Genomic DNA, 22,718 nt, shown 5'->3' with positions numbered 1-22,718 from the left:
ACTTTCTTGTTTTTTTTCCAATTGAGTCCTAAACTTTTTACATTTGTGTCAATTTAATCCATCTAGCCAATTTTGACCGAAAATCGTTGACATGGAAGTTGGCCATTCTACATGACGCGATCGGAGCTGACTGGGACATTTTTAAACAATATTTTTCCTTTTTTTTCTTTCTCTTTTTTCTTTTTCTTCTTCCTACTTCCTCTAGCTAGTCGTTGGACCTCAATGACCGGCCAGAGGCAATGGCTGGCAAGGTAGACCTCACCGTTGTTGGGCAAGGCTCTCCTTCGCCAGATCCGTCGAGGGCAAGGCTCATCGCCATGGTATGCTCATTGAATTTCGGTGTTCAAGCAGTAGGAAATCGTTGCGCTTGATGCTCTCGAGCACGAAAGAAAAACCCCAGAATCCAGTCGATTTTGCATCGATTTGAGCATCGAACTTTGTCAAAATCGTTCCTTCATCTACTGCATTCGACGACGAGGCCGACCTCGCCCAGCCATTGGCAAGGCGTGCCTTCGCAGGCCACTAGTGAGGCTTGACCTCGCCAGCCCAGCCGGTCGCCAAGGTCCGGCAAGCAACAAGAGGAAGAAAGGAAGATAAAAAACAAAAGAGAAAGAAAGGAAAAAAAAAAAGGAAAAATGAAAAGAAAAAATAAATAAATAAAATTTTAAAAATTATTAAAATATTATTTTAAAACGTTCACGTGAAGAACGGCCACTCCACATACGACGACTAGCGTCAATGTCAATGATTTCCTGCCAAAATTAGCCGGATAGACTAAACTGACACAATGCAAATGATTTAAGACGCAAATAGCAAAAAAAATGTTTAAAACTAAATTAGCACATTAACCTTAAGTTTAAAATCTTTTTGATAATTTTCCGGCTCAACAAATTGAGATGGTGATGGTTCGCCTATTCGCAAAGGCAGGCGATTGTGGGCTGCTGTCTATGCGCATTTGTGGCCTAACTGGCGGCTTGTAATGCTAAAATTGGTGGCGTGTGGGTTCGTGTCCCGACATCGACGAGACGATCAAAGGTGAGAGTGAGAGGGACGATGTGACCAGACCATGTCCACGATCGTTGAGCCCCAAAATCTTTTGTTCTGGGACGGCATTGTCCGAGTCTGCGCATCCCTGAAAGGTCGAACATTCGGGCGATAGCATCGAGACTTATCTCTGGGATGCTTGGAGGAAGAAAGTGCTCGGATGCTATCCGATGAGATGGCATCACTTAGAAGTCATACGGGCTCCTTGTCATCATCAATAAATAGCTTTTTATTTAATTATATTTTGCTTTTTCAATTAAGTGATCAAGTGGTGTCCAAATTAATATCGGTTTAATTAGACGACTTCATCTCTCCAAGCGATCGGAAAGGCATGCTTATTTATATCGGCCTAGTGCATTCGAGAATTTAGTGTGAGAATGCTCTTAACAAGACTTGAACTCAAGAACACAAAAAGATAAGCAAACTCGCTTGTCATTTTAAGCTGGTTACTGTTGGCACGAAGACAAAATGAAATGTCAATGGAAAAAAATTATTCCCGGGAATAGTACCTTTATCTCCCTTTGTGCACACAGGTTTTAGTCCTCTACAACTACATGTGCATCTTGGTTTGTACAAACTATTATGGACCCTTAACATATTGATGGAACTTTATAGATAGGGTTGCCAAATCTCGGACTTTCAGGGTATTGACAATGCCAAATAATCATGGTTCAAATCAAACATACCGTCATGGATATACAATTCTTTTGGTTTTTTTTTTAAAAATTATGATTAGTTGGCCTGGACATACTGCACCACCTTTTTGTGTGTTTAAGAGAGAGTGTGTGTGTGTTTTGTAGTTAAATCGGACTATTGATTCTAATCAGGATATAGGCCTCATTTAGTTAGTAAAAATGAAACAATTAGAATAAATTAAAAGAAATTGGAACAAACATTGGGTAATCAGGATTGTACATAAAATTTAATTGAGATGTTTGTAACACCTTTGAAAAGTGACCTGGGCCTACAACGATGACAAGGTGACAATGAAGTGGTGGCAATGCGCACGCGAGCTGTTGTGCCGTTAACCGGCGTGTGGTGGCCCTGGGCTTTCACTGTGTTCATGATGGTGGTCTGGTTGTCCATGGTGGAAAGTGAAAGGAAGAAGAAGAAAGAAAAAAAGAGAGAAATAAAATGTCAAATCAAGCTAAGGTGGAAAAAGATGACGACAAAAATGACACGATGGACAAAATTGGCAACATTTGGATAGAAAATTAACTTACGGCATATTTTTTTATATGAAAATGGGGCCGAGTACAAAAATTTTATATCGTAAATCTATTATCCCTATTCTATCACTCAATAGAACATGAAGTAACTCTGTAAAAGGTAATGAAAAGAAATGAGTATATAAGTGCTTATCAATTCCAAGATTAGCAAGCCGATCAGCAAAGCGATTTTCTTTCCAAAGTTATGTTGCAATTTTTACTCAAAGTGAGAGCGCAATAGTCTTGTAATATCTTTAAGATATTAAGGAACATATTCTTTAGAGTCAATCTTAATTATCAATAATAAGCTCTAGCCTAACAAGATCGGTGATACATTTAGAGTCAATCTTAATACTGATCTTATGAAAACCAAGTTGTTTTGCAAAGTTGATTCCCAACCACGTCAAGGAACATATTCTTACAAATGCAGCAAAACCACTAAGGCAGTCCAACTTTAGGGCAGATTTAGGTTTGTAGTAAAAGCTTGTGATTTTTTATGAGATACAAAAAAAGTTCAAGATAGAATTAGGACTGAACCTAAAGTTTGAGGTGTTTTAAGGAATTAGCTCATCAGGAATGAGAAAATAGTACGTCATATTTCTTGATTCAGTTTTTTTCTTATCATAAATATTCCTTCATTTGTGAAATTTCCTTTTTTCTTAAATCTTATTTATTCCCACCTCTCCCCATGGTAATAAATATGGTAATTTCAAGTCTTTTTCATTCTTCATATACATTTCCATTGCTTTTTATTCCAAGTTACTAAACAGAAAGGTTAAATTCGCGTTCCACTCTTTTCATTCTCAGTAAACATGTCTAGTAAACATATCTGGCCTAAGCCTAAAACCCTAACCGGAATAAGTTAAAACGATTACGCTCTACACTAATTAAGACCATATCTTACTAGGCTTTAATATTTTTTTTTAAAATCTACTTCAACCAATATTATAAGATTTCAGATAAACTTTATACAACCTGGCCAATTATATTTAAGTTTAGAAATAATTACCATTCTTCCATCTCTATTTTTCGTCTACAAAATATATGATATAAGCGCTATAGTTATTTCGTGGTAAACTACAAGGGAGTGAGTGCAACTTTTAGAAATTCAACTTCGAATGGGAGATAGAGGCCCGGTTGAGTAATAGATAAGATAACACTTACCCTTAAACGGTCACCATTTTGTTAGATTATTTATTGTATTTATTTTGGGGTCTTGGCCACCGTGAGAGGGGATCGGGTCATTATGAGTGGTATCGGGATGACCTTCAATAGATTTGTGATTTGTGGATGGCTAGGCTTATGAGCTAATCGGCATCTGATAAAGATAGGAGTGATTGCCAGAGTGAAACGAGTTGAAGAAGGTGCTATTCCTAGCGGGATTCTAGGATAGTAAAGGGGGTAGGAATAGATTAGACCACATATTGAATATAAAGGGTATGTTTAGGTGATGTGACGACATTAATCTTTTAAGTGAGGGAGTTTGTAATAGTCCAAAATCCTACATAATCCTACAATGATAAGAGAGGCCATGTTAAGTGATTTACAAGTGAATATCTAGGCATAAGTGCACTAGAAGTCCTAAAACTTGTTACTAAAATGCAATTAAATTTTATAATTTTCAAAAAGTGCAATCAAGTCCTAAAATTTATCATGAAAGTACAATTGAGTCCTAAAACTTTCAAAAAATATAAATAAGTCATAAAACTTGTCACAAAAGTGCAATCAAGTCCTAAAACGTTCAAAAATGCAATCAACGGAATGACTTGATCAGACCAATTTGACAAGTTTTTCAACACTGAGAAAAAGTATTTCAACCTTAGGCTCCATTTATTTCAAGGAAAATAAACTATCTATGGAAAACATTTTTTCTCAATGGACAAAACATCTTCAAAAGTGTGAAAAATGTTTTCCTCTTTTCAAAAAGAGGAAAACACTTTCCCTCCTCATTCTTTCACCATTCATTTTAATTATTTTAATATTATTTTTTAAAAATTCTAATTTTTAATTATCTTTTTTATTTTTATTTTTCTCTTTTCTTTTCTTTTTTTTGGACCTTCTTCTCCGGCCGGTCACCTGCCACGGCGATGGTCAGCGACTAGCCACGGCGACAGCCGACGACCAACCACAGGCGAGGTCGGCGCCGCACCTCGCTTGACGTCAGCGAGGTGAGGCTCAGCCTCGCTCGAGGTCGCCAGCCTTGGGCGAGCAAGGCCGAGCCTCGCCTGTGGCCGATCGTCGACCGTCCCGATGGCCGGCGACTGGCAGGGAAAGAAGAAAAGAAAAAAACAAGAGAAAAGAAAAGAAAAAAATAAATATTAAAAATTAAAATTTTGAATATTTTAAAATAAAATAAAATAAAAAATTATTAAAAAGAGTGCAATGAAGAAAATCAAATCAAATTTTCCATACTGAACAGCGGAAAATATTTTCCGGGTCTTTTTCAGATTTCAGCCGAATACCGGAAAATTATGCCATTTTCCAGGAAAATGGCTTCTTGAAAAATATTTTTTAGAAACGTAAATTTTTTTGCGAAATGAACAAAGCCTTAATACTATTATATTCTCATCATCCCTTTTTCTTGGTAAGCGATTATGTCATTTCCTACATTTTATTATGCTGTGATAAGTTGATCCTGTTGACTAAAACAATTTGACCTCCATTCATGCTATCATGGAAACATGGTTTTCTAGAACATCTCCGTCTCAATCGAAACTTGGAGAAAGAACTAAGGCTGCATTTGGTTTTCCGAAATTGGATTAGGATAGGATAAGATAAAATAAGGTGAGATTAGAAATCTTTTAAATATCCTCCGGATGGTAAAAAATTATTTCCTATGTTTGGTACAATTCAAAATGGGAGTCAAAATCTTTGAAAATCTCACTTGCTCATAGAAGTGTCCTTACCATATCTAAGATAGCACCCTCTAGACGTAATCTCACACGGTTGAGACTAACGCCATTTTGAGCGATCGCCGTTTTCGCCGGAGCTCCTCCTCCTCTTCCCTCTTCTTTGAAATGTTCCGATTGTCTGCACAAAGTCTCAAATCTGAGTAGAGGATGGGATCGAACGTCGAAGCATCACAACAAAATCAAGTGACTACCATTCAGGACCAATATACGAATGCCAATAACTTAATGCGTTTGGGTTTTTTTCTTCTCTTCTTTTTCAAAGACTACTTTTTGGGTCAATCCATCGATTTCGGGTCATTCATCAATGAGAGTTGATTCGGTCCGACAATCATCAGAGGACAATCGGTTGGATGACGATGACGATCTGCGATGCTCAAAGACAATGACGATTGCACGGTAGTCGGAAGTGATAGGCTATTGTGGTGGTGATCCTTGCGTGGTGGCCAGCAAAGCCGACTCCATCACTCTATTGTTGGAAGGAAATTGTTATGTATTTTTTTTTTTTTTACTTTTTTACAATCCGGTTCTATCCAACCCCTTAACCCAAATTTCTTATCCAACATTTTATTCAAGTTTATCCGGGTTTATCCGGTCCAGAAGACATTGCCAAGCATTTCTCTTCCCTGCCTTAGATTCATCAAAGGCAATCTCTTAGCAGCATCCTACGTGATGACCTATTTTCCCACATGAGTAATAGAAATGCGGAAAGCCTTTCAGTCTTTCCTCATGGTGCTCTGAAAGGCGTCGATGTTGATACTGGGGTTTGACATCAGTCTCCTCAATAGGATATGTTGGCATTCCCGGAGTTGTGACCATTCCATCCATTATTGCCATGTCTACATTTAACCATCTTTTCGCTGATTTTTTTACACAGGGCTGCAACTTTGTCGCTTGAAAAGGCTTCATCACTTATTCAGATCAGCCCACATGGAGGGTAGAGAGAAAGCTCTACTAAAGAGAAGCTCATTAGATTCGTTAATTCATTGAAACTCAAAAGTGTCTCATCTTAAGTGCCCGAAAAGTTAAAAAAGAATCAAATAATGATTGAGAACTCATTTAGAGCTTTCTATGTACATTGAATTGAACTCGCATTGATCAAATTTAACAGACCTAGTCCTCCTGCAGGCCCCTGGAACCGGGAACGTCGATCCACTGAAGTTGGAGCTCGACCTCACCACGCTCCACATTGCGGAGCCAGAGCACCATGTCCTGCACCACTTTGCCATCACTACACAAAATACAGCTCTCCTCTGCCAAGCAGTTGTCCCTCCCCGGCTTCACTCTGGTGATCACGGTTCCACTCTGGACATCATCCAATCTCATCCTCAATGCATCAAGAAAGGGTCCGATGTGTATCTAGGCGTCCCCCATCTTGTCGTCAAGTTTGAATTTGTCCTTGTCGTACACCATCAATTTTATGGAGAGGCTCGGGTCGGCAATCGAGAGAGTCAGCTCGTCGTTCCACTCTGGGTTCAGGTTCTTCTTGATCACCCGAGTTTTCAGTTTCTGCAAGAAGCATCAAGAATGTAATTGGGTCAGTTCAGCTGAAAGCAACATTGGACTTTAAACTACTTAAATTAAGAGAAGCAGAAATCGGAGAGTGGGCTGATTGACGTACATGTTTGCCCATTCTGATGACAACATAAGGATCACTGCTTCGGACATCTCGGATCGCGAAGTTCACTCATCTGTGGACGTGAATTCTCAAAAGTCCCAAAAGATGTTCCATTTTTTACGAGACAGATTTGCTCTCGTCCTTAGATAAGAGAGAATGAAATAAATCGCCGAAGTTAGAAGGAGGCAGTGCCGCAGGGGCGAAATCTACGTGCTTCTGATATCGTTTTCTGGATGAGAAAGAATGCAAACTGGGAATTTGTTCGGTTGTATGATGCCAATGCCCAATGTCCGGTCTGGTCTTTTTATACTGAAAGGTGAGAGGCACAAAGAGAAGGATTAACACGTCAAATGATTCTGGGTTTGACTTTGAAAACCTGACCGGGCCATGTCATTAATTCAACAATGATTACGCGCAGTTTGAACTGCTTCAATTGGCTCCTTCTTCTGTACAGTGAAAAGTTCGGTCAACAAGTTGCGGTGGTGATGGTTCAACTTTACGCAAAGGCAGGCAATTTGACTAGACGGTCAATGGTGAGAGTGAGAGGGACGATGTGACCATGTCCATGATCCGTGAGCCTAAAGTTTTTTCTTCTGGGACGTCATTGTCCGAGCCTGCGCATCCCCAGAAAGGTCGAACATTCCGGCGATAGTAATAGCATCGAGACTGATCTCTGGGATTCTTGGAGAAAGAAAGCACTTGGATGCTATCCGATGAGATGGCATCACCTAGAAGTCCTACGAGCTCCTTGTCATCATCAATAAATGGCTTTTTATTTATTTTATTTTATTTTTTGAATTGAGTGATCAAGTGGTTTCCGAATTAATATTGGCTTAATTAAACAACTTCATATCCCCGAGCGATCTAAAAGGCATACTTATCTACATTGGTCCAATGCATTTAAGATTTTAATGTTAGAATACTCTCAACAAGACTTATACCCAAGAATACAAAAAGAGAAGCAAAGTCGCTTGTCATTTAGGCCAGTTACAATTGGCATGGGGACAAAATGAAAGGTCAATGGGGAAAAACTATTTTGGGGAACAATACCTTTATCTAGCTTTGTGCACACAGGTTTTAGTCGTCTACAACTACATGCGTATCTAGGTTAGTACAAGTTATTATGGACCCTTAACATCCTCATGAAACTGCATAGACAGGGTTGCCAAATCTCAGACTTTCAGGGTATTGACAATGCTAAATAATCATGATTCAAATCAAACATTCCATCATGTATCTGCAAATCCCATAGTTAGTATTTTTTTTTTTTTTTGGAAAAAATTATGGTTAGTTGGCCCTGAACATACTTCACTGCCCTTTTGTGTGTATGTGTGTACGAGAGAGAGTGTGTATTTTAGTTAAATCAGACTATTGATTCTAATCTAAGAGGATATAGACCGCGTTTGGTTAGTAGGAATGAAACAATTAAAAGAAATTAAAAGAAATTGGAACGGACATTGGGTAATCAAAATGGTACATAAAATTTAATTAAGATGTTTGTAACACCTTTGGATTGAATGTAAGATGTTTGTAACACTTTGAAAAGTGACCTGGGCATACAACGATGATAAGGTGACAAGGAAGTGGTGGCTAAGGTGGCTAGCATAGATCACCTAAAGGGAGATGAATAGGCGATTTTAAAAATTCTTGACAAATTTAAAGCAGAATTCAAAAGATCAAGAACAAAATCTGCACTTAAAGTGTAACGTTCAAATTTTAAACAAACTTTAAAAGCAAGTGTGTAATAGAATGTAATAAGCGAAGGAGTTTTAAGGGATGAGAAAATCTGCACACAAAACGTATGGTGATATAGCTTAGATCAAGCCTACATCCACTCCCCACGTCGACAACCTACTGGTTGGATTCCACTAGATGATCAATGAGAGATTACAATAAAGTTGTGCCGCTTATAACCAAGCGCTTCCACCCAAAGTTGGTGGTGCTTATACCCAAGCCAATAGATCACACTATCTCACACCTAAGCACACACTTATGACATTGTCTACATCTCTTAATTGATTACACTTTACAGCTCATGAAAGACAAGTATATAGATCAAAGATCACTCAGATTTTGGAATTCTAGATTTTGGACTTTGTCTCTTACTTTTGCTCATCGGCACCTTGATCTCCTTTTATACTCCTCCACTTCCAATCTAGCCATAGGAAAGTCTCCAAATAATCATCTTCCAATCTTCATGTTGGACAGATTTGTATGAAGAAAATTGAGTAGCCGTTGAGGAAAAAAATCTGAATCTCCACTGATTCCGGTCGGCCATACAACCAAAGCCTTGATTTTTATAAGTAGAGCTTCTCCATTTGGAAAATAACTTGTCTCAAGATTGATTTGCTAATCATTTAAGATGTTTTGTATATTAAACCATCGCAAGACAATCTTCAAGATTGAATCAGTCAAATCTTTCTAAGTGTGAAATCCGAGCCAGATCACTAGCCGTTATATTAAATCTGAACTTGTGTCACATTTTGAACTTTATTACATTCTGGACTTACATTATGAACTTTTGTTACAATCTGAACTTGTGTCATGATGGGAACATAAGTAGTTCTCTGAGTCTGAAGTTCTTCATCTCCAGTACAAAGTCTAAAGTTACTCATCTGAAGTATAAAGTCTGAACCTGTTTTACTTGAAGTAATTTCACAATCTGAACAAGATTAAGATTGCCATGTGCTTCTCTTTCAAGACACACATGGATAGTTTTGTCAATTTCAAATCTATTAAGATGTTTTCTCAACAATGGCAACGCGCATGTGAGCTTTTGCGGCATGTGGTGGCCCTTGGCTTCCACTGTGTTCATGATGGTGGTCTGGTTGTCCACAGTGTCAAGTGAAAGAAAGAAGAAAAATGAAAAAAAAAATGTCAACCCAAGCCAACGTGGAAAGAGATGACGACAAAAATGACACGTTGGACAAAATTGGCAACATTTGTATAGAAAATTAACTTACGACATATTTTTTTATATGAAAAAGGACTAAAGTCGAATGCAAAAATTTAACGTTTTAAATCTACTATCTCTATTTTATCACCTAATAATAAAACATGAAGTAACTCCGTAGGAGATAATGCAAATAAATTAGTATCAAGCATTTATCAATTCCAATATTAGCAAGCCAATTAGTAAAGCGATTTCCTTCACAAAAGTTATGTTGCAATTTTAACTCAAAGTGAGAGCGTAATAGTATTCTAATATCTTTAAGTAAAGCAGGGCAAGAATTATCAATGATAAGCTCTAACTTAACAACATCAATGATAGCTCTAGAATCAATCTTAATAATGATCTTATGAAAATCAAATTGTTTTGCAAAGTTGCTTTCCAACCACATAGCCCAAAGTTCTGCTTGTGTCGATGAACATATATATACGAATGCGGAAAAACCACCAAGGCAGTCACCCAACTTAGGGCAAATTTCGGTTTGAAGTAAAAACTTGTGATTTTTTATGAGACAAAAAAAAGTTCGAGATAGAATTAAGACTGAACCTAAAATTGGAGGTATTTTAGGGAATTAGGCCATCATAAATGAGAAATATTATGTCATATTTCTTGATTAAGTTGTTTTCTTATCATAAATATTCCTTCATTTGTGAAATTTCTTTTTTTTTCTTAAGTCATACATATTAAGTATTATTTATTCCCACCTCTCCCCGTGGCTAAAGACCATAACCAATACAAGAAAGATTAAATTCCCGTTCCACTCTTTTGATTCTCATTAAATATATCTGGCCTAAGGCTAAATCCCTAACCGGAATAAGTTAAAATGATTACGCTCTACACTAATTAAGACCATATCTTACTAGCCATTAATAACTTTTTTTGAAATCTACTTCAACCAATATTATAAGATTTCAGATAAACTTTATACAACCTGGCCAATTATATTTAAGTTCAGAAATAATTACCATTCTTCCATCTCTATTTTTCGTCTACGAAATATATGATATAAGCGCTATAGTTATTTCGTGGTAAATTACAAGGGAGTGAGTGCAACTTTTAGAAATTCAACTTCGAATGGGAGACAGAGGCCCGGTTGAGTAATAGATAAGATAACACTTACCCTGGTCACCATTTTGTTAGATTATTTATTGTATTTATTTTGGGGTCTTGGCCATCACGAGAGGGGATTGGGTCATTATGAATGGTATCAAAGCAGGACAACCTTCAATAGATTTGTGATTTGTGGATGGCTAGGCTTATAAGCCCATCGGCATCCGATAAAGATAGGAGTGATTGCTAGAGTGAAACGAGTTGAAGAAGGTGTTGCTCCTAGCAGGATTCAAGGATAGTAGGCGGGTAGGAATAGATTAGACCACATATCGAATATAGAGAGTATGGTTAGGTGATGTGACAACATTAATCTTTCAAGTGAGGGAGTTTGTAATAGTCAAAAAAATCCTACATAATCATACATTGATAAGAGAGGTCATGTTAAGTGATTTAGAAGTGAATATTTGGAGATAAGTACATTGGAAGTCCTAAAACTTGTCACAAAAGTGTAATCGAGTCCTAAAACTTTCAAATAGTGCAATCAAGTTTTAAAACTTATCACGAAAGTGCAATCAAGTCCTAAAAGTTTCAAAAATGCAATCAACGGAATGACTTGATTGGACCAATTTGACAAGTTTTAGGACTTGCCATTTTTAAAAGTTTTAGAACTCAATTGCACTTTCGTGATAAGTTTTAGGACTTGATTGCACTTTTTGAAGTTTTAGGACTCAATTGCACTTTCGTGATAAGTTTTAAGACTTAATTGCAATTTTTAAAAGTTTTAGGACTCAATTCATTTTCATGAAATGCACTTATACCAAAATATTTATCCCAAATAGTTGTCATTTTGTGTGGTTATTCAAAGTATTTCTTTTAGATTGGTTATAATCCCAGTAGGCCAAATCCCCAAAAAGACCTTATATTTGTCATATGTTCCATACATATTGATATGGGCCTATCTGAACAACGCATCCTTCGACAATTGAATCATCCAACAACAATGACCTCTATCAGGGGCAACGAATTCGATGGCAGTGAGAGCTTCGCCACCTAAAGAGAGACAACTCGAAGATGGTCCCCTCATTGGCCCTAGCACTGGGTACTGGAGTGGCGAAGGGTCGCCATTGACTACGCTAGCAAATTCGCTGCAATGATGCGGTTGGTAGGGAAGTAGGGTGAGTCTACCCTCTCGCGTGAGAAAATCAAGGCAAATTTGCCATGCTCCGATCTAACAATCGATGCTGACAAGTTTTAGATTGGGCCATTGACAAGACACAAGATCCTACGGTCGACATTGACAAGCTTAGATCCAACGGCTGACAAAGGTGTCGGTTTTCCCCGCATAAACTCACAGGAGGGCAGACTCACCCGGCAAATCGACATCCAGACTAGATGTCCATATTTGTTGTAGATGTATTCTGTTACAGTTAGTGTTAACAAAAATATATGACGCCACAATTGAGAATTGGAAAGTCTTCCAGAATTTGTAAAAAAAAAAGATTTTCCAGCTCGGAGAAAAAGTATTTCAACCTTAACACTATTATATTCTCATCACCCCTTTTTCTTGGTAAGCGACTACGTCATTCCCTACATTTTGTCATGCTGTGATAAGTTGATCCTGTTGACCAAGACAATTTGACCTACAGTTGTAGCGTTAAGGAACCATGGTTTTCTAGAACATCTCCGTCTCAATTGTAACGTGGAGAAAGAACTAGTGGAGATCCTCCCAATTGCAACGCTGAAATCTATCTTTCTAAGGTGAACTCTTTTGGAGTTTCCATCAGCTGAGACTCATCAAACCAAGCACAACTTTGGAGTCTTCTTCATTCCATAAGGTTCATATGAACTTGATTTTTTCGAACCTTAGCTTTGCCTGCAGAATGTTTCAGGTTTGGTGATTCTTCCAAACACTGGCTCAGGTTCTCATCACTCAAAACAACTGGTTTTCCTCTTATATAACTAGAAGGGGCGGGTTGCTTTATCTTATAAACCTAAAGCACACTGACCCATGTCTGTTTCCCAATCAGGAATGGGTTCTGGCTTCCCATAAGGGACAATTTGCATTGGATGAAAGGGGGATTCAGGTATAACCTCTTCTTCCTCATTTACCACAGCTTCCTTGGAGTGAAAAATCTTCCAAAATGGGCTTGAATCTCCAATCTCAACTCTCAATCACTGCCGAGAGCGACTTCCATTTCTATTCCCTGCATTAGATTCATCATAGGCAATCTCTTTGCAGCATCCCACGTGATGACCTATTTTCCCACATGAGTAACAGAAAGGCGGAAAGCCTTTCAGTCTTTCCTCATGGTGCTCTGAAAGGCGTTGATGTTGTTACCAGGTTTTGACAACAGTCTGCTATGTAGGATATGTTGGTATTCCCGGAGTTGTGACCACTCCATCCATTATTGCCATGTCTTCATTTAACCGTGGTTTCCCTAATTCTTTACACAGGGCTGCGACTCTGTCGCTTGAAAAGGCTTAATCACTTGTTAAGATCAGCTGACATGGAGGGGACAGAGAAAGCTCTACCATGGAGAGAGAATCATTACTTACGTTAATTCATGGAAAGAAGATAAAAAAAACCCGCACTCGCTACCAAACTGGTGTAGTGACCTGGGATTGATACATTGAAACTCAAAAGTGTCTCATCTTACATGCCCGAAAAGTTAAAAAAGAATCAAATAATGATTGAGGACTCATTCAGAGCTTTCTCTGTACATTGAAGTGAACTCACAATGATCAAATTTGACAGACCTAGTCCTCCTGCAGGCCCCTGGAACCGGGAACGTCGATCCACTGAAGTTGGAGCTCGACCTCACCACGCTCCACATTGCAGAGCCGGAGCACCATGTCCTGCACCACTTTGCCATCACTCCACACGATACAGCTCTCCTCTGCCAAGCAGTTGTCCCTGCCTGGCTTCACTCTGGTGATCACGGTTCCACTCTGGACATCATCCAATCTCATCCTCAACGCATCAAGAAAGGGTCCGATGTGTATCTCGGCGTCCCCCATCTTGTCGTCAAGTTTGAATTTGTCCTTGTCGTACACCATCAATTTTATGGAGAGGCTCGGGTCGGCAATCGAGAGAGTCAGCTCGTCGTTCCACTCTGGGTTCAGGTTCTTCTTGATCACCCGAGTTTTCAGTTTCTGCAAGAAGCATCAAGAATGTAATTGGGTCAGTTCAGCTGAAAGCAACATTGGACTTTAAACTACTTAAATTAAGAGAAGCAGAAATCGAAGAGTGGGCTGATTGACGTACATGTTTGCCCATTCTGATGACAACATAAGGATCACTGCTTCGGAGGTCTCGGATTGCGAGGTTCACTCCTCTGTGGACGTGAATTCTCAAAAGTCCCAAAAGATGTTCCATTTAGTACAAAATAGATTTGCTCTTGTCCTTAAATAAGAGAGAATGAAATAAATCGCCGAAGTTAGAAGGAGGCAGTGCCGCAGGGGCGAAATCTACGTGCTTCTGATATCGTTTTCTGGATGAGAAAGAATGCAAACTGGGAATTTGCTCGGTTCTCTGATGCCAATGCCCGATGTCCGGTCTGGTCTTTTTATACTGAAAAGGTTAGAGGCATAAAGAGTGATTTACACGTCAAATGATTCTGGGTTTGACTTTGAAAACTTGACTCGGCCATGTAATCAATTCAACAATGATTACGCGCAGTTTGAACTGCTTCAATTGGCTCCTTCTTCTGTACAGTGAAAAGTTCGGTCAACAAGTTGCGGTGGTGATGGTTCAACTTTACGCAAAGGCCGGCAATTTGACGAGATGGTCAAAGGTGAGAGTGAGAGGGACGATGTGACCATGTCCATGATCCTTTAGCCTAAAGTTTTTTCTTCTGGGACGTCATTGTCCGAATCTGCGCATCCCCAGATCAGTCGAACATTCCGGCGATAGTAATAGCATCGAGACTGATCTCTGTGATTCTTGGAGAAAGAAAGCACTTGGATGCTATCCGATGAGATGGCATCACTTAGAAGTCGTACGAGCTCCTTGTCATCATCAATAAAGAGCATTTTTTTTTTTTTGAATTAAGTGATCAAGTGGTGTTCGAATTAATATTGGCTTAATTGGACAACTTCATCTCCCCGAGCAATCTAAAAGGCATACTTATCTACATTGGTCCAGTGCATTTAAGATTTTAGTGTTAGAGTGCTCTCAACAAGACTTATACCTAAGAACAAAAAAAGAGGAGCAAACTCCCTTTTCATTTAAGCCAGTTACTATTGGCACGAGGACAAAATGAAAGGTCAATGGGGAAAGACTATTTTGGGGAATAGTACATTTATCTAGCTTTGTGCACATAGGTTTTAGTCGTCTACAACTACATGCGTATCTAGGTTAGTACAAATTATTATGGACCCTTAACATCCCGATGGAACTGCATAGACAGGGTTGCCAAATCTCAAACTTTCAGGGCATTGACAATGCCAAATAATCATGATTCAAATCAAACATTCCATCATGTATCCACAAATCTCATGGTTAGTATTTTTTTTTTTTCAAAAAATTATGGTTAGTTGGCCCGAACATACTTCACTGCCCTTTTGTGAGTATGTGTGTATGAGAGAGACTGTGTATTTTAGTTAAATCGGACTATTGATTCTAATCTGAGAGGATATAGGCCTCGTTTGGTTAGTAGGAATGAAATAATTAAAAGAAATTAAAAGGAATTGGAACGAACATTGGGTAATCAAAATGGTACATAAAATTTAATTAAGATGTTTGTAACACCTTTGGATTGAATGTAAGATGTTTGTAACACTTTGAAAAGTGACCTGGGAATACAACGATGACAAGGCGACGAGGAAGTGGTGGCTAAGGTGGCTAGCACGAATCACCTAAAGGGAGATGAATAGGCGATTTTAAAAATTCTTGACAAATTTAAAGCGGAATTCAGAAGAACAAGAACAAAATATGCACTTAAAGTGTAACGTTCAGATTTTAAACAAACTTTAAAAGCAAGTGTGCAATAGAATGTAATAAGCAGAAGGAGGTTTAAGGGATGAGAAAATCTGTACACAAAACGTATGATGGTACAGCTTAAGATCAAGCCTACGTCCACTCCCAACGTCGACAGTCTACTGGCTAGATTCCACTAGATGATCATTGAGAGACTACAGTCAAGTTGTGCCGCTTATACCCAAGCGCTTCTACCCAAAGTTGGTGCTGCTTATACTCAAGCCAATAAATCACACTATCTCACACCTAAGCACACACTTATGACACTGTCTACACCTCTTAATTAATTACACTTTACAACTCATGAAAGACAAGTATATAGATCAAAGATCACTCGGATTTTGGACTTTGTCTCTTGCTTTTGCTCTCGGCACCTAGGTCTCCTTTTATACTCCTCCACTTCCAATCTAGCCATACGAAAGCCTCTAGATAATCATCTTCCAATCTTCACGTTGGACAGATTTGTATGAAGAAGATTGAGTAGCCGTTAAGGAACAAAATCTGAATTTCCACTGATTCCAGTTGCCCATACAACCAAAGTCTTGATTTTTATAAGTAGAGCTTCTCCATTTAGAAAATAACTTGTCTCAAGATTGATTTGCTAATCATTTAAGATGTTTTGTATATTAAACCGTCGCAAGACAATCTTCAAGATTGAATTAATCAAATCTTTCTAAGTGTGAAATCCAAACCAGATCTCTAGCCGTTATATTAAATCTAAACTTGTGTCATATTTTGAACTTTATTACATTTTGGACTTACGTTATGAACTTTTGTTACAACCTGAACTTGTGTCATGATGGGAACATAAGTAGTTCTCTGAGTCTAAATCTCCAGTATAAAGTCTGACATTATTCATCTGCAGTATAAAGTCTAAACCTGTTTTACTTGAAGTAATTTCACAATATGAACAAGATTAAGACTGCCATGTGCTTTTCTCCCAAGAATAACTTCCCGAATAAAAATACTTCAAAGCATTATCAAATTTACAAGACACACATTGATAGTTTTGTCAACTTCAAAATCTATTAAGACGTTTTCTCAACAATGACAACACGCATGTTAGGTTTTGCGGCATGTGGTGGCCCTTGGCTTCCACTGTGTTCATGATGGTGGTCTGGTTGTCCACAGTGTAAAGTGAAAGAAAGAAGAAGAATGAAAAAATAAATAAATAAAATGTCAACTCAAGCCAACGTGGAAAGAGATGACAACAAAAATGACACGTTGAACAAAATTGGCAACATAGGGATAGAAAATTAACTTACGACATATTTTTTATATGAAAAAGGGCTAAAGTCAAATGCAAAAATTTAACGTTTTAAATCTACTATCTCTATTTTATCACCTAATAATAAAACATGAAGTAACTCCGTAGGAGATAATAAAAAGAAATTAGTATCAAGCGTTTATCAATTCCAAGATTAGCAAGCCAATCAGTAAAGTATTTCCTTCCCAAAAGTTATGTTGTAATTTTAACTCAAAGTGAGAGCACAATAGTATTCTAATATCTTTAAGTAAAGCAGGGCAAGAATTATCAATGATAAGCTTTGACCTAACAACATCAATGATAGCTCTAGAATCAATCTTAATAATGATCTTATGAAAATCAAATTGTTTTGCAAAGTTTGATTTCCAACCACATAGCTCAAAGTTCTGCTTGTGTCGATGAACATATATTGACGAATGCGGAAAAACCACTAAGGCAGTCACCCAACTTAGGGCAAATTTAGGTTTGATGTAAAAACTTGCAATTTTTTATGAGACAAAAAAAAGTTCGAGATAGAATTAAGACTGAACCTAAAATTGGAGGTATTTTAGGGAATTAGGCCATCATGAATGAGAAAATATTATGTCATATTTCTTGATTAAGTTGTTTTCTTATCATAAATATTCCTTCATTTGTGAAATTTCTTTTTTTTTCTTAAGTCATACATATTGAGTCTTATTTATTCCCACCTCTCCCCGTGGCTAAAGACCATAACCAATACAAGAAAGATTAAATTCCCATTCCACTCTTTTGATTCTCATTAAATATATCTAGCCTGAGGCTAAACCCCTAACCAGAATAAGTTAAAATGATTACGCTCTACACTAATTAAGACCATATCTTACTGGTCATAATATATATATATTTTTTAAATCTACTTCAACCAATATTATAAGATTTCAGATAAACTTTATACAACCTGGCCAATTATATTTAAGTTCAGAAATAATTACCATTCTTCCATCTCTATTTTTCGCCTACGAAATATATGATATAAGCGCTATTGTTATTTCGTGGTAAATTACAAGGGAGTGAGTGCAACTTTTAGAAATTCAACTTCGAATGGGAGACAGAGGCCCGTTTGAGTAATAGATAAGATAACACTTACCCTTAAACGGTCACCATTTTGTTAGATTATTTATTGTATTTATTTTGGGGTCTTGGCCATCGCGAGAGGGGATTGGGTCATTATGAATGGTATCAGAGCAGGACGACCTTCAATAAATTTGGGATTTGTGGATGGCTAGGCTTATAAGCCCATTGGCATCCAATAAAGATAGGAGTGATTGCTAGAGTGAAACGAGTTGAAGAAGGTGTTGCTTCTAGCAGGATTCAAGGATCGTAGACGGGGTAGGAATAGATTAGACCACATATCGAATATAGAGAGTATGGTTAGGTGATGTGACAACATTAGTCTTTTAAGTGAGGGAGTTTGTAATAGTCCAAAAATCCTACATAATCGCATATTGATAAGAGAGGCCATGTTAGGTGATTTATAAGTGAATATCTAGAGATAAGTGCATTAGAAGTCCAAAAACATGTCACGAAAATGCAATTAAAACCTAAAACTTTGAAAAAGTGCAATCAAATTCTAAAACTTGTCACGAAGTGCAATCGAGTCCTAAAAATTTCAAATAATGCGATCAAGTTTTAAAACTTGTCACGAAAGTGCAATCAAGTCCTAAAACTTTCAAAAATGCAATCAACGGAATGACTTGATTTGACCAATTTGACAAGTTTTAGGACTTGCACTTTTTAAAAGTTTTAGTACTTAATTGTACTTTCGTGATAAGTTTTAAGACTTAATTGCACTTTTTGAAAGTTTTAGGAGTCAATTCATTTCCATGAAATGCACTTATACCAAAATATTTATCCCAAATAGTTGTCATTTTGTGTGGCTATTCAGAGCATTTCTTTTAGATTGGTTATGATCCAAATAGGCCAAATCCCCAAAAAGACCTTATATTTGTCATATGTTCCATACATATTGATATGGGCCTATCTGAACAACGCATCCTTCGACAATTGAATCATCCAACGACAACGACCTCGATCAGGGGCAACTTTGCCATGCTCCGATCTAACAATCGATGCTGACAAGTTTTAGATTGGGCCATTGACAAGACACAAGATCCTACGGTCGACATTGACAAGCTGAGATCCAACGGCTGACAAAGGTGTCGGTTTTCCCCGCATAAACTCACAGGAGGGCAGACTCACCCGGCAAATCGACATCCAGACTCGATGTCCATATTTGTTGTAGATGTATTCTGTTACAGTTAGTGTTAACAAAAATATATGACGCCACAATTGAGAATTGGAAAGTCTTCCAGAATTTGTACAAAAAAAAGATTTTCCAGCTCGGAGAAAAAGTATTTCAACCTTAACACTATTATATTCTCATCACCCCTTTTTCTTGGTAAGCGACTACGTCATTCCCTACATTTTGTCATGCTGTGATAAGTTGATCCTGTTGACCAAGACAATTTGACCTACAGTTGTAGCGTTAAGGAAACATGGTTTTCTAGAACATCTCCGTCTCAATTGTAACGTGGAGAAAGAACTAGTGGAGATCCTCCCAATTGTAACGCTGAAATCTATCTTTCAAAGGTGAACTCTTTTGGAGTTTCCATCAGCTGAGATTCATCAAACCAAGCACAACTTTGGAGTCTTCTTCATTCCATAAGGTTCATATGAACTTGATTTTTTCGAACCTTAGCTTTGCCTGCAGAATGTTTCAGGTTTGGTGATTCTTCCAAACACTGGCTCAGGTTCTCATCACTCAAAACAACTGGTTTTCCTCTTATATAACTAGAAGGGGCGGGTTGCTTTATCTTATAAACCTAAAGCACACTGACCCATGTCTGTTTCCCAATCAGGAATGGGTTCTGGATTCCCATAAGGGACAATTTGCATTGGATGAAAGGGGGATTCAGGTATAACCTCTTCTTCCTCATTTACCACAGCTTCCTTGGAGTGAAAAATCTTCCAAAATGGGCTTGAATCTCCAATCTCAACTCTCAATCACTGCCGAGAGCGACTTCCATTTCTATTCCCTGCATTAGATTCATCATAGGCAATCTCTTTGCAGCATCCCACGTGATGACCTATTTTCCCACATGAGTAACAGAAAGGCGGAAAGCCTTTCAGTCTTTCCTCATGGTGCTCTGAAAGGCGTTGATGTTGATACCAGGTTTTGACAACAGTCTGCTATATAGGATATGTTGGTATTCCCGGAGTTGTGACCACTCCATCCATTATTGCCATGTCTTCATTTAACCGTGGTTTCCCTAATTCTTTTACACAGGGCTGCGACTCTGTCGCTTGAAAAGGCTTAATCACTTGTTAAGATCAGCTGACATGGAGGGGACAGAGAAAGCTCTACCATGGAGAGAGAATCATTACTTACGTTAATTCATGGAAAGAAGATAAAAAAAACCCGCACTCGCTACCAAACTGGTGTAGTGACCTGGGATTGATACATTGAAACTCAAAAGTGTCTCATCTTACATGCCCGAAAAGTTAAAAAAGAATCAAATAATGATTGAGGACTCATTCAGAGCTTTCTCTGTACGTTGAAGTGAACTCACAATGATCAAATTTGACAGAACTAGTCCTCCTGCAGGCCCCTGGAACCGGGAACGTCGATCCACTGAAGTTGGAGCTCAACCTCACCACGCTCCACATTGCGGAGCCGGAGCACCATGTCCTGCACCACTTTGCCATCACTCCACCCGATACAGCTCTCCTCTGCCAAGCAGTTGTCCCTGCCTCGCTTCACTCTGGCGATCACGGTTCCACTCTGGACATCATCCAATCTCATCCTCAACGCATCAAGAAAGGGTCCGATGTGTATCTCGGCGTCCCCCATCTTGTCGTCAAGTTTGAATTTGTCCTTGTCGTACACCATCAATTTTATGGAGAGGCTCGGGTCGGCAATCGAGAGAGTCAGATCGTCGTTCCACTCCGGGTTCAGGTTCCTCTTGACCACCCGAGTTTTCAGTTTCTGCAAGAAGCATCAAGAATGTAATTGGGTCAGTTCAGCTGAAAGCAACATTGGACTTTAAACTACTTAAATTAAGAGAAGCAGAAATCGAAGAGTGGGCTGATTGACGTACATGTTTGCCCATTCTGATGACAACATAAGGATCACTGCTTCGGAGGTCTCGGATTGCGAGGTTCACTCCTCTGTGGACGTGAATTCTCAAAAGTCCCAAAAGATGTTCCATTTAGTACAAGATAGATTTGCTCTTGTCCTTAAATAAGAGAGAATGAAATAAATAGCCGAAGTCAGAAGGAGGCAGTGCCGCAGGGGCGAAATCTACGTGCTTCTGATATCGTTTTCTGGATGAGAAAGAATGCAAACTGGGAATTTGTTCGGTTCTCTGATGCCAATGCCCGATATCCGGTATGGTGTTTTTATACTGAAAGGTGAGAGGCATAAAGAGAATGATTTACACGTCAAATGATTCTGGGTTTGACTTTGAAAACTTGACTCGGCCATGTAATCAATTCAACAATGATTACGCGCAGTTTGAACTGCTTCAATTGGCTCCTTCTTCTGTACAGTGAAAAGTTCGGTCAACAAGTTGCGGTGGTGATGGTTCAACTTTACGCAAAGGCAGGCAATTTGACGAGATGGTCAAAGGTGAGAGTGAGAGGGACGATGTGACCATGTCCATGATCCTTTAGCCTAAAGTTTTTTCTTCTGGGACGTCATTGTCCGAATCTGCGTATCCCCAGATTAGTCGAACATTCCGGCGATAGTAATAGCATCGAGACTGATCTCTGGGATTCTTGGAGAAAGAAAGCACTTGGATGCTATCTGTAACGTCCTCAATTTCAATTCCTAGGAAATGGCTATGGTTTAAGTTTGGTAGTTTTCCAATTGGAACCAAGTTTTACTCTTGTTTTGAAAAATCCAATTTCGGATCCTTTATACCCCTCGTTTTGTTATTTTTGTGGAGACTTTTGTGGTCCGAATTTCCAAACACTTTCTTCTTGAAAGTTTCTCCAAACATCTTGAAGTTTTACATACTTTAATTTTAGAATTTTTGGACTTGATATGAGTGGTACGATGGCCTGATTTTCGGACCGTGTAAAACTGCCTAGAATAGATATTTCGGTGATGTTCACCCTTTCTTTATTTTCTACAAGCTTTTCTGGGATGATTTTAGAAAAGTTTCCTTCACAAAAGTTGTTGAGAACTTCCTTGTCTATAACGCATATAAATTTGGGAATTTTTCAAGATGATTTGGATTCTAGACAGAGCTTACTTTGAGAAACAAGAATTCTGTTCCAGTGAACTATTTTTAGTCTGTCTTTGAGCTACTAAAAATGGTGTTTACAGAGAGATTCAGATTTCGTGTTCTCATGAAAAATGTTTTTTAAGGCCTTTTTTATGACATATTCAAATTTGAGAATTTTCGGAGTCCATTTACTATGCTTTCAAGTCCGATTTCGTGTACAGTGCAAAGCTGTCCGGTTTTGTCAGATTTCAAAGATTCAGCATTTTCTATCCGAGAACGTTGGAATTTTGACTTGATGTCTTCTGGTGATTTAAATTACACGTTATGATCTTTCAAATGAGATATGTTACACTTTTATTGGAGGTCATATGAAAGGGAAAATGAGGCTTTACATATAGTGGCAGAAGCTGAAATGTTTTCTTCTGGAATGATTCTATAATGGAAT

At 38.3% G+C, this 22,718-nt stretch overlaps 2 protein-coding genes and 1 pseudogene across 2 annotated transcripts; all 3 read right to left on the bottom strand.

Moving 5' to 3' along the window:
- Nucleotides 1–5,427: 5,427 nt before the first annotated feature.
- On the bottom strand, nucleotides 5,428–7,038 carry LOC130140470 (protein C2-DOMAIN ABA-RELATED 4-like; annotated as a pseudogene).
- Nucleotides 7,039–12,576: 5,538 nt separating this feature from the next.
- Nucleotides 12,577–14,321, bottom strand: LOC130140459 (protein C2-DOMAIN ABA-RELATED 4-like). Its single transcript, XM_056319844.1, has 3 exons — nucleotides 14,045–14,321; nucleotides 13,434–13,932; nucleotides 12,577–12,720 (listed from the first exon to the last, which is right to left on the bottom strand). The coding sequence occupies exons 1-2, from the start codon at nucleotides 14,153–14,155 to the stop codon at nucleotides 13,537–13,539; spliced, it is 507 nt and encodes a 168-aa protein (XP_056175819.1). The 5' UTR covers nucleotides 14,156–14,321; the 3' UTR covers nucleotides 12,577–12,720; nucleotides 13,434–13,536.
- A 5,285-nt stretch (nucleotides 14,322–19,606) lies between these two features.
- Nucleotides 19,607–21,404, bottom strand: LOC130140460 (protein C2-DOMAIN ABA-RELATED 4-like). The gene is made up of 2 exons (XM_056319845.1): nucleotides 21,143–21,404; nucleotides 19,607–21,030 (listed from the first exon to the last, which is right to left on the bottom strand). The coding sequence occupies exons 1-2, from the start codon at nucleotides 21,251–21,253 to the stop codon at nucleotides 20,635–20,637; spliced, it is 507 nt and encodes a 168-aa protein (XP_056175820.1). The 5' UTR covers nucleotides 21,254–21,404; the 3' UTR covers nucleotides 19,607–20,634.
- Nucleotides 21,405–22,718: the final 1,314 nt, after the last annotated feature.

Source organism: Syzygium oleosum, unplaced genomic scaffold (genome assembly GCF_021117445.2).
Source record: "Syzygium oleosum isolate NSW1041296 unplaced genomic scaffold, Sole_v2.1 Sole_v2.19, whole genome shotgun sequence".
Lineage (NCBI taxonomy): Eukaryota > Viridiplantae > Streptophyta > Magnoliopsida > Myrtales > Myrtaceae > Syzygium > Syzygium oleosum.
The sequence above is the reverse complement of the archived record's forward strand: the minus strand, read 5'-3'. Positions and strand labels throughout refer to the sequence as shown.

Bases quoted from the DNA above. Each gene is read 5' to 3' on its own strand.
- LOC130140460 (XM_056319845.1), bottom strand. From the start codon at position 21,253: ATGGAACATCTTTTGGGACTTTTGAGAATTCACGTCCACAGAGGAGTG. The intron at 21,031-21,142 runs GTACGTCAATCA...TGCTTCTTGCAG, and splicing joins TCATCAGAATGGGCAAACAT to AAACTGAAAACTCGGGTGGT.
- LOC130140459 (XM_056319844.1), bottom strand. From the start codon at position 14,155: ATGGAACATCTTTTGGGACTTTTGAGAATTCACGTCCACAGAGGAGTG. The intron at 13,933-14,044 runs GTACGTCAATCA...TGCTTCTTGCAG, and splicing joins TCATCAGAATGGGCAAACAT to AAACTGAAAACTCGGGTGAT.